This window comes from Lepidochelys kempii, chromosome 13 (genome assembly GCF_965140265.1).
Source record: "Lepidochelys kempii isolate rLepKem1 chromosome 13, rLepKem1.hap2, whole genome shotgun sequence".
Lineage (NCBI taxonomy): Eukaryota > Metazoa > Chordata > Testudines > Cheloniidae > Lepidochelys > Lepidochelys kempii.
The window spans coordinates 29,892,249-29,908,135 of NC_133268.1; the positions used below are offsets into that span (position 1 = coordinate 29,892,249).

The 15,887-nt window shown below is 42.8% G+C and overlaps 1 protein-coding gene across 8 annotated transcripts in view; it reads right to left on the reverse strand.

Moving 5' to 3' along the window:
* Positions 1–15,887, reverse strand: part of RBL1 (RB transcriptional corepressor like 1) — an 82,373-nt gene that overhangs the window by 34,250 nt on the left and 32,236 nt on the right. For 7 of the 8 annotated variants that reach the window (XM_073309946.1, XM_073309949.1, XM_073309948.1 and 4 more), the window contains 6 exons: positions 15,267–15,379; positions 13,290–13,393; positions 10,559–10,696; positions 4,682–4,846; positions 4,327–4,462; positions 2,678–2,944 (listed from right to left, as the gene is read on the reverse strand). In XM_073309946.1, the coding sequence (XP_073166047.1) occupies positions 2,678–2,944; positions 4,327–4,462; positions 4,682–4,846; positions 10,559–10,696; positions 13,290–13,393; positions 15,267–15,379 (923 nt within the window). The remainder of the gene's footprint in view (positions 1–2,677; positions 2,945–4,326; positions 4,463–4,681; positions 4,847–10,558; positions 10,697–13,289; positions 13,394–15,266; positions 15,380–15,887) is intronic. The other variant, XM_073309947.1, reaches the window with a different exon arrangement.

Here is a 15,887-nt window from a genome sequence, read left to right on the forward strand (position 1 = left end):
TGTGTTGGAAATGGCCCACCTTGATTATCATACACATTGTAAGGAGAGTGGTCACTTTAGATAAGCTACTACCAGCAGGAGAGTAGGATGGGAGGAGGTATTTTTTTATGCTTTGTGTGTATATAATAAGATCTTCTAAACTTTCCACAGTATGCATCCGATGAAGTGAGCTGTAGCTCACGAAAGCTTATGCTCAAATAAATTGGTTAGTCTTTAAGGTGCCACAAGTACTCCTTCACCTGTACTGGGTGGCTCTCAGATGGTTTCTCTTGCTGAGGTTTTGGTTGTAACCCCAAGCAAATCACATCATGTATGGAAAGGGCCCTGTGTCCTTCATGGATGATGAAAGCAATGGAAAAGACAACAGGCCCATTATTGTCAAAGATTCCTAATGCCTCCATTAGGGATAGCAACATACCAATAACATTTAAATAAAGAGTGCTTAGGACCTTGCTCAAGACACCATATTTGATTAACACACAGTTTTGTCTTGCCTTGAATCTCCCCTTTTAAGAGAAGGTAATTGAAAAGATAGTGATGAGCTACCTCCAGTACTGATTATACAGATTTTGATGCCTAACTTCTGGGTTCAGGCTTGTTTATGGAAACATCTCTATTGATATGGATGATCTTCTAGTGATGATGTAAAAGGTAAAGTTCCCAAGCTGATTTTAATAGATTTATCAGCAGCTCTGGATAACATTGTGACTCTAAGGTCTGACTGACTTGCCTGCAAAATATTGCTGGAGTGGACTGAGGAATCTTTCAGTGGGTTTACTTCTTCTCAGAAACTTCTAAAAAGGGTAGTGCTTGGCAATCTCTTCTTCCCTTACCCCTGCAAATGCCGGGTTCCATAGCATACCATTTTGTAATCCCTTCTGTCTGACATTCCTATTAAGCCACTTGGAAAGATCAAGACTTTGGACTACTGGGTCATCAGTATAACAATACTCAGGTCTTTGCCACCATCTCAAACACTATGACGTCTATAGTCTCTTTACTCTGCCAGCATACAATATAGAGAGATGGATGAAGATTTAAGCTGGGAAAACCTGCAGTTTTGTTTCCTGGTAAGGGGAAGGAGATGGGGGATTAAGCCAATGGTATGTCTGCATCAGCTAATAAGGGTGTAATATCTGACTTTCACCAAAATGGTTCACATCCTCAGGGTCTCATTGGATTTATCGCTGCTCTTTGACTTAACCTGCATTGGTGACCCATAGTGTGGGTGAGTTTGCCATTGATCATGGACCATTCTTCTTCGATCTGGATCTCACACAGTCATCCACACCTTTGTTACTACCAACTGGGACAAATGTGTTTTAGGACCAATTCCTCCAGCTACTTGAGAACCCTTCTGCCTTCCTCCTAACTGCTTCAGGATGCCTCAAACACAGGACCTGAGGTCAAGACTCTACACTGGCTTCCTGTTTTCTTCTGGCTGTAATTCAAAGATGTTGGTAATCATATTCAAAGCCTAAATGGTGTGGAGCCAAGGTATTGAGAGAATACCTCCCACCCTATACACCTGCACAGCAATTAATATCTATTAAGATCGGCTGGGAGACTGCTGAAGTTGAACACTCAGGGCATGACACTATACAATGCAGTTGTAGGGTGCTGCAAGTACAAGCATAGGTAATAAAGCAGTACAGAGAGTGCAGTGGAACGTACTCCTGAATGAGTGAGATAGACATTATGACTGCCAAGTCACTTCTGTCTAGGAGTCTTTAGAAAAGAAGGCAAAGGTAAGTGTCTCAGTTGTATTCCATGGATTGTTGTGTACTGCACTATAAATATCAAGAACATGGTTTCCCATGTTTGGCAGCATGGCTCTCAGTCAAAGGTACTACCCTTAGAATTTGCTCCTCTTGGTATCATGAACATATAACGGTTTCTGAATGAATTTAATTTAGAGAGCACTTGACTGACTATTATCTTAGTTTCTGTGGATGGCATATCTAATTTTATTTTGCTCCTTTAAAGGTCGCCCATGGCAATAGACCTTACAGAAATTTGTAAATATTAAACTTTAATATGCTTCTTTTTATATTAGAAATATTGGAAATTAGAGAGAGCTCCATTAAATCATCTAGTCCATTCCTCATGGACCAGAGCAGGATATGGGGAGCTGCCATACAGCCAACTTCAATCTGTCAGAGTCAAGTACTGTGAATCTTTCATGTATCAATTTGTTTCTAAAATCTATATCCCCTTATCCTTAAGTAAAATCATGATATACTGAGTAAACAGATAGGAAAACAGATAAGGATACAGCTGTACCTGAGGACCTAAGCATATTAAATCCCCAAGAATTACTTGTGTCATACATCTTCATAAGGCTTCATCTGTGACGAAGCAAAATTGACAGAGCAACTACTTCACAAACCCTGCCCCAGCCTGCAGTAGATGCATTACCAGGATAACCTGTAAGCAACAAGTCTTTGTCTAGACACTAGCCCACGCAATAATAAGCACTCAGGATGGCAAAGTATATTTTCTCTTAATTTTTCTTTTCAAAACAATTTTCTTTAGATGTTACTTGTTTAAAATGCAAAGCCCTCCAAACTGAATCTACATTGTGTTTGATAGTACAACCAAACCCCAGAAAATGGACATAATAAAACATTCAGCACCATTATAAAGTGCAGTGAAGTAAAATGAATGGATATCTTACCATGCAGTGGGATTGTAACTTTCTGTCCCATTGTCCCTGTTACAGTAGCTGTTGCCATGGTCAAAATTGTCTGTCCCGTTGAGAAAGAGACGTTTTCAGCGGCAACGCTTGAAGCTGGGGCAATTTTCAATTTAGTTCCTTCAGATAGAACCTTTTCTACCTGCATGTCTTTTGGGCTGTCATCGCCAAAGAGCCTTCTCTTAGCACTTCCAGCTGTAGGAGAACTGTAGCGCTCATGAACAGAGATCGGAGACAATGGCTGCATGTCTAATATGCAAGAAAGGAAAAAACATCACTACAATATGCAGCAGTTTAATAGAAATACAATTTCCAAACTGAGAGAACTGCTAGTCCCCAAGCTACAAAACAGAAGTCAGAATCACAAGAAACCTTCCACAGACAGAACAGTAGCACCATAATACACAGATCAAAGTCCTCTAGCCCTTCAATTGCTTCCCCTTATTCTCTACTATTCCCAAACAATTTCATTTGATTGACAATATACTTGGATTCTTAGTCGCTGGAAAGCGATGGAAACCTCATCCTCCTCCAGTCGCATCTTCCCTGTGCTCTAGCTGCTGGGACATCTTGTGTCTCTGTCTCTTCCTCTTTAATTCCCTCGCTACTATCCAGCTTGAATCCTCCCTCCCTCCCTTTGCTCATTCCCTTAACTCTACTGCTCACAAACTCTGCTCACTTTTGCTGCTGCCCAATAGCATGAGTGGAAGCAGTTAAACTGATCAGTACAATATCAGTTTCACTCTTTTCCTCCATGGAACCCTTCAGAAGCTCAAGATAACCGCCTGCTGCTTAAGATACTACATGGTGTGTGTCCCTCTCCATCCCACAAAGCAGAAGAGCTTCTGGGTAAACAGCAAAGTGAAACTGGCTAAAAACTTGGAAGTTTCACTCTGCCTCTAGCTCTCATCCACTCCCCGTGGACATTTCCTTGTCAGCAGAGGCAGGTGCATGTTTTCAAGCTCTGCTCTTCTCCCCTTCAGTATGCTTCTTTACTTTCTGTACATTTTTTTGAATGGTAACAACAGGTCATACAGTTCAGTGGACAGAAATGTTTGCCTTTTTGTGAAAAAATAGCAAGTCCAAGCTGTTGGTTGTGGGGTTTTTTGTTTTGCTTTGTTTGTTAAAAATAAGTGTCCATTTAAGAACTAATGAGATAGAGGATAGTATTTTTTAAAAAAGAAACTGACCAGTCAAATCTGAGAACGGAGGCATAAAGATAGAAAATACAGGACAGAACCAAACTGCATAGTGAACTACTGAATAGATTAGAACAGCAGGAGAAGCAGAGCTACCAGCTCTCAAGGATTACAGCTACACCATCTGAATCACTATAGACAACCCTAGAAAAGGCACAAAGGCAAATATTACTCTATTCAGGTTAGGCAATGTGGACATAAACACTGGTGTGCCACTCACTGCAATACAACTGATGGAAGAACAAGCAATTGAGTGTTATGGAGACAAAGCCATAGAGTTAGGGAGAAGATTTCCAAACAGAAAGTTTGAAAAGCCAAATGACTAAGATTCTAAGCAAACACAATTCAAAGACACCCAGGATTTCTCTATGTATTACTATGAATGGTTTGAAATACTATATACTACAAACACATCAGAAGCTCTCTACTCACCCCGTCGTAAACTCCCACCAAGATCTGTGCGAACCTCTTTCAACCGGGGGTGCACAATAGGAGATACTGGCATCAGAGGGAGGTGCCCTAGCCCACTTCCTCCATTACCGGCTTCAAAATTACTTGGGTATATTACCTGGGATATAAGAGATGCCAGTTTAAGAATAAATAATCTTCGCCTCTTCGTACCATCTACCATTATTAAAAAGGGTGTCAGAGAACACTGTGTCTTCGTTTTATAATTATTTCACTACTGGATAAATTGTTGCATTTGATTAATATCCTACACAAAATATCAGCCCTGGAAAAGGAGTACATTTGCATTTTCTGGTAATTTATTTTCCCTTCAACATACTTCTTCACAGGTTGGGACCTTGTTTTCTGAGGCTTGTAGAGCTTTCCATAGGGCAGAGTCACTGGTCCAGGCTAGACTCTCCAGAATCTGTTCTTCAATGTTGTTGAGGTGCTTTACCATGTCTCTGGAGAGTCCTTCCTCAGACCGAATCAATACTTCAATCACCTAAAGGGAAGCAAGGCAGTTTAATCAGCCATACTAAAAGCAAAACCACCTCACTCATCCTTAATCACACTCTGACAGAATGCTAGTCATAGCACCCTGGTCACTGACATTGCTGCAGCTCAGAAAAAGTTGCCGGCACAACTGGGAATAATTAGCTATTTTCTGTTGGTGGATTATGAGTACCTGGGTTGTAATTACTAGACTACTGATACAATTGGGAGAATATAAATGGAAGGAACAGGAAGCAGGAGGGGAAGCTCAGAAGGTGACCAGTACAAAGGAGAGAAGCAGTGTGGAAAGCTCCTGCTGCAATATGCCTGTGTCATGTTCTGTTTAAAAAAGAACTGTGGAATAAAAGATACATGTGATGAAAGGAAAATGACCTGGGTGTGTTTACGACTGTGAGACTATGGTATCAGGCTAGAAAGCATGGTACACTCATCAACTGACCATTCATTTCAGGTCCAGTTCAACCCTCCCTCCTTGTTTTTAAAAGCTCCAGCTTCTATTACATACCTTGCATGTTTCTGCTTCTCTTCCTGATACCTCTGCTCATCCCACACACTCCCCTCACCCCAAAACATACCATCTTGCCATAGCTGGTACAAAAGCATTCTATGCTGGAATCCTGTGGTCTGGAACAGCTTCCCTACATCAATTCTCCATCTGATTCCAAGTCCCAGAGGGCCTGTGTTATACAGGAGTTCAGACTAGATGATCATAATGGTCCCTTCTGGCCTTAGAATCTATGAAGACATTTCCTCCTTTCAGAGTAGCAGCCGTGTTAGTCTGTATTCGCAAAAAGAAAAGGAGTATTTGTGGCACCTTGAGACTAAAAAATTTATTTGAGCATAAGCTTTCGTGAGCTCACGAAAGCTTATGCTCAAATAAATTTGTTAGTCTCTAAGGTGCCACAAGTACTCCTTTTCTATTTCCTCCTTTGTTATATATTTGTTTCTTTCTCCCTCTCCTTCATCTTCACTGAGCGAAAATGTAGTTTAGTTTAGAATTTTAAGACCCAGTATAAAAGGCTTCATGTGAAATGGTGATTTTATATATATGTATACACACACCCCATCATTTCCAGTTTACAATTAGATTTAAATTTAGTTTTTAATAGATGCTCTACCACTTTATAACTAGGTGATGTTCACAAATACCATTACCCATCAATCTAAACCTTCATTTGAAAAAAGGTTAAAGCCCTTATGGTTGTGAAGTTAGCTTTACAAAGAACAATCTGACTCGACAGATATTAGTGACATCACTTAATGCACTGACACAGTACAGTGAGGAGTGTGGTTTAAGAGCCTATATCAAATAGAAAATGTGATTCAAGTATAAACCAATGCTGTGTAAGAGAAAGTTACTCACCTTGTGCAGTAATATAGGTTCTTCAAGATGTGTCCCCCTGCGGGTGCTCCACTTCAAGCATTTTTGCGCTCGTGCTCGTAATCAGACACATCTTGAAGAACTTCCGTTCCTGCACAAGGTGAATAACTCTCTTCTTCTTCTTCTTCGAGTGCTGTCCCTGTGGGTGCTCCACTTTAGGTGACTTCAGAGCAGTGCCCTCCAGTGGAAGGATGGGCTTTGGAGTTGAAATTGTGAGAGCAGACAGTACAGTGAGTCCAAAAGAGGCATCGGACGTTGTCAGTTGTCTTAATGCGTAGTGATGCGTAAAGGTATGGACTGAGGCCCAGGTTGCAGCCCTACAGATGTCTGTGACAGCCACCACCGCGAGGGACCCGGGAGGAGGATGAGAGAACAGAAACTCTCAGCCTTTGGCAGGCACCAAGTACTTCCTTTCTGTTCTCTTTGCTGTGGGTGGAACAGAGGCAGCAGTCTGCCAAATGGCCTTAATCGGTCCCAAAATGGCATTGTGGAGGGGCAGGACCACCTTAGCAGGGGCTGCGGCTGACAGAATGTCCAGGAACCCATCTGAAGTTTCCTTGATGACCTCTGCCTGCAATCTAGATGTCACCCTCTTTAACAAATCTTGGTAGGCCCTTAAGTTGTCCTGTGGCAGGGAAGACCCCTTGAGCATGAGCACGAGCACATCCTCTGGAGACAATGAGGAAGACGTGTGCGCTGCCATAGCATTCCTTGCCGCCTTTTCCCTAGGTCCACTGACTTGGGTACCGGTATCAGTTCTGGTCTTGGTACAAGGGAGCATCCCCGCTTTGGCATCGGCAATGGTGCTGGGATCTGCTCCGGCGCTAGTCCCGGAGGTTGGCTCTGGGGTACCTCTGTGTGCCCCTTATGCTGCTACAGTCTCTGAGCGCACTGAGTAGGAGCAGCGTGAGCCCGTCCCTTGGCCTGGTGGAAGCCTCCACGGGTTCCAAAAAGGCCATTGCAGAGTACTTGACCCCACGGGCCCATAGGCCAGGTCCCTTGGGTCATTCCTGCTCCTGGTGCTCCCAGTGGCAGCATTGCCTATGGGGACTGGCATGGAGCTTCCCTTCAGTGCAGACATCTTGATTAATTGGATCCGGAGTTGGAGCTCGACGAAGACACCAAGGAGGAGGACCTAGGTGACCACAGTGGGGCCAATCCTCCTGGTGTCTGCAGTCAGTGCCATGGAGACATTTCTGGTGAGGCAATGAAGGGGAGCTTCCCCATGGAGGCTGGTCTTGACACTGGCTTAAAGGCGGTCAATGCCTCAGTGCCGCTGGTGCCGCCTTCTGTCTCCTATCCGGACTCGGCACTGACAGAGTCATTAGCTCCGAAGCAGCAGCGTAGGCTTCCAGGGTCGAAGGCACCGCAAACTGGTCCTCCAGGTGCTGACCTGTCAGTTGGTCAAGTGCTACTGGGGTCTGTGGTGCTGGCAGTGGTTGTTGTTGCAGTGCCAGGGAGGGAGAGCAGCCCGGCACAGGTCTCGCTCTATCCCGCTGGGCTCGCTTATCTGCCTTCGGTGCCGGCGAGCGTGTCTTCTCCTTTAGGCCCCAGTGCTTCTTCGGCACTGGTGAGGAGGACCAGTGCCAAGAGCCCCTAGCGGTGCACTTTGTACTGATGCTGAAGTACTCAGCGCGGAGTCTGACCTCAGCTCCGAGGCGGGTCTCAGCGCCACCTCCATAAGTAGGACTTTCAGCCTTGCTGCTCTGTCTCTCTGCGTGCGGGGTTTAAATTCCCAGATGTTACAGCGCTCTTTTCTAAGAGCCTCTCCCAAACACTTCAGACAACTCAAGTGAGGGTCACTAGTAGGCACAGGCTAGGTTTAAACCCGGCTCCCAAGGTATGTCCCAGTACCAGGGGAGGGACGGACCAACTCTCCGAGTATGAAGAGGAGTCGAAGTCCTAACCTATAACTAACTAACCTACTGGAACTACTAACACTATGAAACTAACTACTTACAATGCAAGAACAGTGGAAACCACTAAAAGCACTTTGCTCAAGGCAAAGGAGGAAGTTCCGACAGCTGGATGGCGGTAAGAAGGAACAGAGGAGTGTGGACTTGGCAGGAGCTGGTGCTATGAGTGCACAATACCCGGGGGTGCCAGCGCCGAGCCTATGAATACTACTAGGGGAAAGTCTCCGACAGCTGTGCTTGGGGCATTCGCACACCTAAATCAGAACGGACATGTGCAATCACTCGAAGAACTGCGAGCAACAGCAGAGGCACACACACTGGGGCTATTGCCTGAGGAAAGGGACTCTAAAATGAAGGCTAGGGGAATGTTTCCACTACTCTACTCTTGCAGCTACCCAAAAGCTGAGGAAGTGGTAGAGTAGCAGACACACCCCAACCTCCAGTGCCCTCCAGTGGAAGGATGGGCTTTGGAGTTGAAATTGTGAGAGCAGACAGTACAGTGAGTCCAAAAGAGGCATCGGACGTTGTCAGTTGTCTTAATGCGTAGTGATGCGTAAAGGTATGGACAACAGCCAACGGCGATGGGAGGTCAGAAACAGAGGCTTTGGGAAGGGAAAAAGAGAGCGGGCAGGGAAATATACCTCATATACCATACTGACAAGAAAGGCTGGGGTCCCCAATGAGGGTCCAGGAACAGCACTGCGACTAGAGTCTCAACACCCTCTTGGTTTCTCAAAGGCTGGCTTCTATCTTGGGCATTGTTCCTGAAAAGCAGGGCCCCCACATCTTAACTGGCTGGCTAGACCTCCGACTATTAGGGCCTGGAAGTTTTCACTGGATGCCTAGGTATTGGTATGTCTGTGAGAGAGGCCAAAAGACAGAGAGACTGAGATAAGGTAAGTTAGTAAAGAAGAAAGGCACAGAATTTGTGGGGGAGAGACGGAAGAATAACGGTGACAAAAAGGTGGAAGTGGGGAACAAGAAGAGAAGACAGTGCTCTGTTGCAGGAAAGTCAGTTAAGTAAAGACAGGAAGGGAAAAAGATTTAACAAATGGGATGTAACAAGTAGGACTGATCAAACAGTACTCAACAAATATATTATTTTGAAGTATTTTATCAGTATTTGTGGTATGTGACCAGTTCTACTACTGGTGAAATATTTAGTAAATTTGAATACTGGTAGAAATACTGGTCAAATATAGTCTAAGAATATTTTATTCCACTATTTGACCAACCACAGTAGTAAGTCACGTTTACAAATCATTTGTTACATCAAAAATTAACTGACAGCATGTTACAATTAAATAAAGTATACAAACCATGCACAAGTGCTTTATTCCTTTACATTACAAGGGAAAGGGTGTCACAAGTATTACATATGTTGGATAATAGATGTCAATTCTTGGTAGCATATTCAAGGGCAGTGTGGTGGGGCACTGCCCCACCCCCATGCCAGATTGGGCTACAGCAGACCAGAGCAGCTGCGCAAGGTGGCAGCCAATCAGGGAGGGCCTGTTAGAAAGCCAATCAGGGCCAGTATTACAGCCAGCCAATCAGGGCTAGGCTAAGCCCTATAAAAAGGCTGCCCAGGAAGGGAGCAGGCAGTCTGTCCCAGACCTTCATGGGGGAAGGTCTGTCTCCTGAGCCCGAGACAGACACCTCGGACAGAGCAGTGCTGGGCAGGGCAGGTTCGGGGGGTGCACAGAAGGGCTCTGGCCCAATACCTGCCAGACTGCAGGCCCTGACAGAAAGAGCCTAGAGGATGTGAAGGGCCAGAGGGGAAGTGGCCTAGGAACAGTTAGACAAGGGGAGAGGAGGAGGGCAGAGAGGCTGCCACTAAAGGGTCTTTGGATTGGGACCCAGAGTAGTGGGCAGGTCTGGGTCCCCCCCCTTCTCCTTGTACAGCACCTGGCTGTGGAAGGGTGGCTGTGACAGACTGCAACTGGCCCTTGAACAGAGGGGCTACACTTGAGGGGTTGTGGTTGGCCACTGCGGCAGGAGTGAACTGGAAAAACTGCTGTTAACTCCCCCCTGGAAGGGGGCCAGTGTGGACTTAGGGACACTGCCGGAGGGCAGTGTCTGGAAGAGGATGCTGGGAGCAACGTGGGTCGAGATACCAATTGAGGGCAAGAGATGGATGGGACACCACTGGCAGGGGGTGCTTTGCATGAACTGACCTAATTCCCAGAGTAAACAGCAGGAGGCACTGCAGTGGTGAGTCCCAATCCTGTCACAGGCAGCCTTACACTAAAATAGCACACCTGTTACAGGTCAGCACTCGCCCCTCTGCTATACCTAACCTAGGAATAGAGGGCTTCTAGGACTGTCAATCTAATACTAAACAGAGGTACTTTACAAGTTTATAATTCAGATCCAAGTATTTGAACACAATGTTTATGCTTACCTTATAAAAATAGAATGGTCGGAGATCAAGAACCTCAATAATCCAAGGGAAAGTTCGCAGTGAGCTATATGCAAATAGCACAATCTCCAAACAACATGCCATCAGGGAACGATGGAAAATGTCTTGCTCCAAAAGAGCCTAGATGGGACACAGAAATGGTTTTCAGCCACATCATTGAGGAATTACTCATAAATATGTTTTCTTAAATGATACCAGAGAGACTGAACTACTGAGAAAGAACAGCATTCTCATCATCACACACACAAACTCTATCCACACTAGATGAAATATGATGATTTGATCTGCTAAGGCCTACACTAAAAAAAATCTAGAATAGGAATTTAAGTTTTGTTTTAAATCATACCCTGAATTTACTATTCATTAATTAAACCTTAACTGAATTAAGATTTGGGATATGGAAAAAGTTACAGAAGAGCAAGCACTGAAAAAGAAGTCAAGAGACAAAGGACATAGATTCCAAGGCCAGAAGGCCTTGTGATCATCTAGTCTGATCTTTTTTATAACAAAAGCCAGAGAACTTTGCCAAAATAATTCCTAGAGCAGATCTTTTAGAAAAACATCCCATCTTGATTTAAAAATTGTCAGGGATGGAGAATCCACCACGATGTTTGGTAAATTGTTCCAATGATTAATTATCCTCACTGTTAAAAATGTATCCCTTATTTCCAGTCTGAATTTGTCTAGCTTCAACTTCCAGACATTGGATCATGCTATACTTGTGTCTGTTAGACTGAAGATCCCATTATCAAATATTTGTTCCCCAATGTAGGTACTTCTAGACTAATCAAGTCACCCTTTAACCTTCTTTGTTAGACTCAAGGAGCTCAATCTATTTATTTTATCACTATAAAGGCACAAAAATGATTATAGGTCTAGAAAACATGACCTATGAGGGAAGATTTAAAAAATTGGGTTTGTTTAGTCTGGAAAAAAGAAGACCGAGGGGACATAAGTTTTCAAGTACATAAAAGGTTGTTAACAAGGAAGGCGGAGAAAAATTGTTCTTCTTAATCTCTGAGGATAGGACAAGAAACAATGGGCTTAAATTGCAGCAAGGGAGGCGTAAGTTAGACATTAGGAAAAACTTCCTAACTGTCAGGGTGATTAAGCACTGGAATAAATTGCCTAGGGAGGTTGTGGAATCTCCATCATTGGAGATTTTTAAGAGCAAGTTAGACAAAAACCTGTCAGCGATGGTCTAATAATACTTAGTCCTGCCATGAGTGCAGGGGACTGGACTAGATGACCTCTCAAGGTCCCTTCCAGTCCTATGATTCTATGTTTTTTAATCTATTCATCATTCTTGTGGCTCTTCTGTGAACCCTGTCCAATTTATCATGTCATTTAGCATGCCTGTTCCACTCTTTACAGCCAGATTTGCTGTCTTATAAGCAGTATAGGTGCTGACACACTGGAGAAAGAATAGCAGCTAAATCAATTGTATTACAACTAGCACATTGCTAGATTATGACAGTTTAAGCTACAAAAAGGAAAATTCCAATGGCATACTTAAGTACTGTACTACATTCAACTACTTTACATATTTGTTCCCTGAAAGATTAATTACTGTTTCTTTGGCCCTTTCCATTACTTCCCGCTTTTCCAAAAGTTTCAAATGGTAAAGGCTGGTTTTATACTTGTTTATCTACTAATAATACAAGTCGAAGGGGAAGCAGCCCCTCATGCCAATGACAGTAAAGCTGCTTTCATACTATGGGTAAAAGGATAAAAGCCTGCACACCAGGAGTTAAAGCAGAATGCAGAGTGTGCTATCTGCAGTTACTGCAAAGCAACAGATGTTTTGTTGAAGGATAAAGAGGAGAACAAAAATGCCTTGCCCAGCATCTATGTTCTAAAAGACAATATAGGCAAAGAATTAGCAGTTGTAGGCACCTTCATATATAGTTCTTTTTATTGTCAAACGCTAGTCTATTCAGGTATATATCACATATCAACACATACGAGTTAGGGGGGAAAAAAGGATATATCAGTATTAAACGCAGATGAAAGGAATCATTTCAGATGCAGGAGAGAAGGATAACATAAAGAAGAAAAACAATCTTGGAGAGAAATATTTGCAAGTCACTTTTCTTTATCAGTTCAAATTACTTGACAATCCAGTTTTTGATTTAAAATCAGGTAAGAATTCACCTTTGTTGTAGTTAGGGATGTAAAATATTAAACAGTTAACTGGTAAGCATTAGTCTTACCAGTTTACTCACTCTACCCATTAGCCCCCAGGCCCGAGCCAGACGGCCAGAGCAATCCCAGCCCCTCTCCCTTTAATCTGTTAATTAGTTAAATGATATAATTTTAATCATTTAAACAGTTAACTTTTAAAACAATATTTACATTCCCAGTTGTAGTACAGCAGAGTGTGTAGGATTTACTACGCAGCCATAAGAAAATATAAGGAAGGAACTGTTAGTTGAGAGACTAGTAACACTGAAGAAACATTGAGCTCTCAGGAAACTATGACTGGGTCAAATGTCTTGAAATCTCATTTAAGGAATGAAATTAATATTAAACTGGAAAATTGAGCCCATCAATCCACTATTTAGCTAGTCAACAGACTGAGGAACCAATTCTGCCTTCAGACTGATTTAAATGGGAGCTCTGTGGATTGACCCAAACACGGAATTTTTCTGAAAGTATTCACAAGGGTGAACTTAAAGAAGAGGAAGCTCTTCTGTTCCAGCTTTCTACTTACTGTCATGTCCTTCCCATGCAATCTTCGTGTTTCTTGTACTACTATCGTCTCCAAAATTTTGTAATACAAAATCTCTGCCAGTTTTAGTCTGTTAACAGCAAAATCTGCAATTGAAACCAAACATTGCTGAAAGCTTGTATTCCACGTCAGCAGTTTGGGGGGGCGGGGTGGGGGGACAGGGGATGAATAAACAGCTTTGATTAAGTTAACCAGTATTTTACTTTCCATAACAGAAACACATGTGTGTTGTAAGCCAAGAGGACATACTACTCTGAACTCTTTAGTAATGTCATGTGATTCAAACCTTACATGCAATTAACGTATTTCATACTCTTTAGATGTTCAAACTTTAGGAATGCTTATGTGTAAGGTCTCCACTCCAGTTTTGTAAGACTTCTGAATTTCAAATATGCAATGTGTTGCATTAACACGCATACAGGAAAGTTAATTTAATTAAGAAACCTTTTTTCCCCACTTCTTATGTAGTTTTTGTGTATACTATTTCCTTTTAATTTGATCTCTTAAAAATAATTGTTAGATGAATGCAAATTTTCAGTCTTTTATTAAGAGTTTCAATATAATTTCTTTCAAGTCCCATCCATTTTTAACTACAGTAACTCCTTGCTTAACATTGTAGTTATGTTAAGCAAAACTATGTTAAGTGAATCCGATTTCCCCATAAGAATTAATGTAAATGGGGGGGCCACTGGTAGTAGGTTCTAGGGAATTTTTTTTCGCCAGACAAAAGATTATGTGTATGTGTACACACACACACACACCGTATAAGTTTTAAACAAACAATTTAATACTGTACACAGCAATGATAATTGCGAAGCTTGGTTGAGGAGGTGGCGTCAGGGTGGAAGAGGGTGGGATATTTCCTAGGGAATGCCTTGCTTCTAAATGATGATCTAGCACTCAATTGAGCCCTCGAGGGTTAACACATTGTTGTTAATGTAGCCTCACACGCTACAAGGCAGCACGAATGGAGGGAGGAGACACAGTGGCTACAAACATTCCCTGTGGAAACTGAACATGATGATGAACCCACGCTATCCCACTGGAGCGCACCACTCCCTCCACTTTCCAAAGTCCTGGGGGTGCATGTGTGAGAGAGACACAGCAGTGGGGGGAGGGACACCTGACTGATAGCCTGCTGGGCAGCTGCCGCACAGGGAACTTAGGGGAGCTGATGGGGGGGGGCTGCCAGCCCACCCTGGTTCCAAGCCTCCAACAGCTAGCTCCAACAGGCCACTCTTCCTGTAAGCAGTGGACAAAGCAGGTGGCTGCCAAACAACGTTATAAGGAAGCATTACGCAACTTTAAACGAGCATGTTATCTAACAGATCAGAGACATAACAATGAAACAATGTTAACTGGGATGACCATAAGTGAGGAGTTACTGTATAACTTTGCATGGTTTCATTCAACTCTGTACAATGTCCTGTTTGGTAGTTATTGACCTGTTGCAATGAAAATATGCAACAAGTTCTGAACCAATGAGTAGAGGCTCAATATTTTAGTTATTGTTGCCTTTACTTTAATAAATAACGGATGCTTTAGTAAACTTTTTTAAAAGATACTCTTTAGTTTGATTGCTGACCTCCCCAATGCAATATTCTTACTATCTTATAAATGTCTCCATAGGAGTTGTACTGAAGGCACCTTCACCTCCATGGAGTTGGACTGATGTATGGATGAAATGTCCCAGAAAACACACTCTAAGGACATTTATCTCTTCAAAATTTTGATCAGCCTGTCCCAATCAGTGAGGAGTTGGAGTAATATTAGCACATTTCTATGCAGCAAGTTGTCCCTCCGTTGAAAATTCAGTTTTCATCTACACCAATTGTTCATTTTATTTAGTACATGAAGAATCAGCCCAAGCATTTTTCTTCCCATAAACGTGTCGCCTTTGATACAAAAGCGATGCACTTCAATATGCTGAAACATTCTATGCATTTCACATATTCCTACCTATGTGAGATCCTGGCTGGTCATCTGTTGACTTAGTATAACTCCGACAGAAAGCCTCACCTATTTCTTTAACTCGATTCAAGATGCTTTCCATAGGGTTGCGTACGCAAGACCTACAGCAGGACCCAGAAAGAGAAACCTCATTTGTATATTACAGAAACATAAAGCCCTGAGAAGATTAATTTCACCAAGCTTTCCTCTTGGCAACCAATGTCCCATCCTTTGATGTATTTTACACTCTGGACAACACACATTCAAACAGATTTACAAGCTAACCAGAAAAAGAGACAGTCCATGTTGGTTTTAATATTATTACTTGCAACTCCTATTCTGAACTGTAACCTTGCCTTATTTCATTCCGTTCTGTACAACATTCTGTTCAATGGTTACTGACCTGTTGTACGCAAAGAAAAGATGCAACATGTGTTCCAGAACAAAGAGTAGCAGTACAATATTTTTAAAAGGCCATATAGGATCTGATAGTTTGAGAAGACCTAGGGCTTGTCTACACAGTGGAGCAATGCACACTATGGAGGTAAGATTTCTAAAGGGAACTAATTATTGTGGATTAACTACTCTGAGTAGACACTGCTGGTGCACACTAAAGATTTCCTAGTGCAC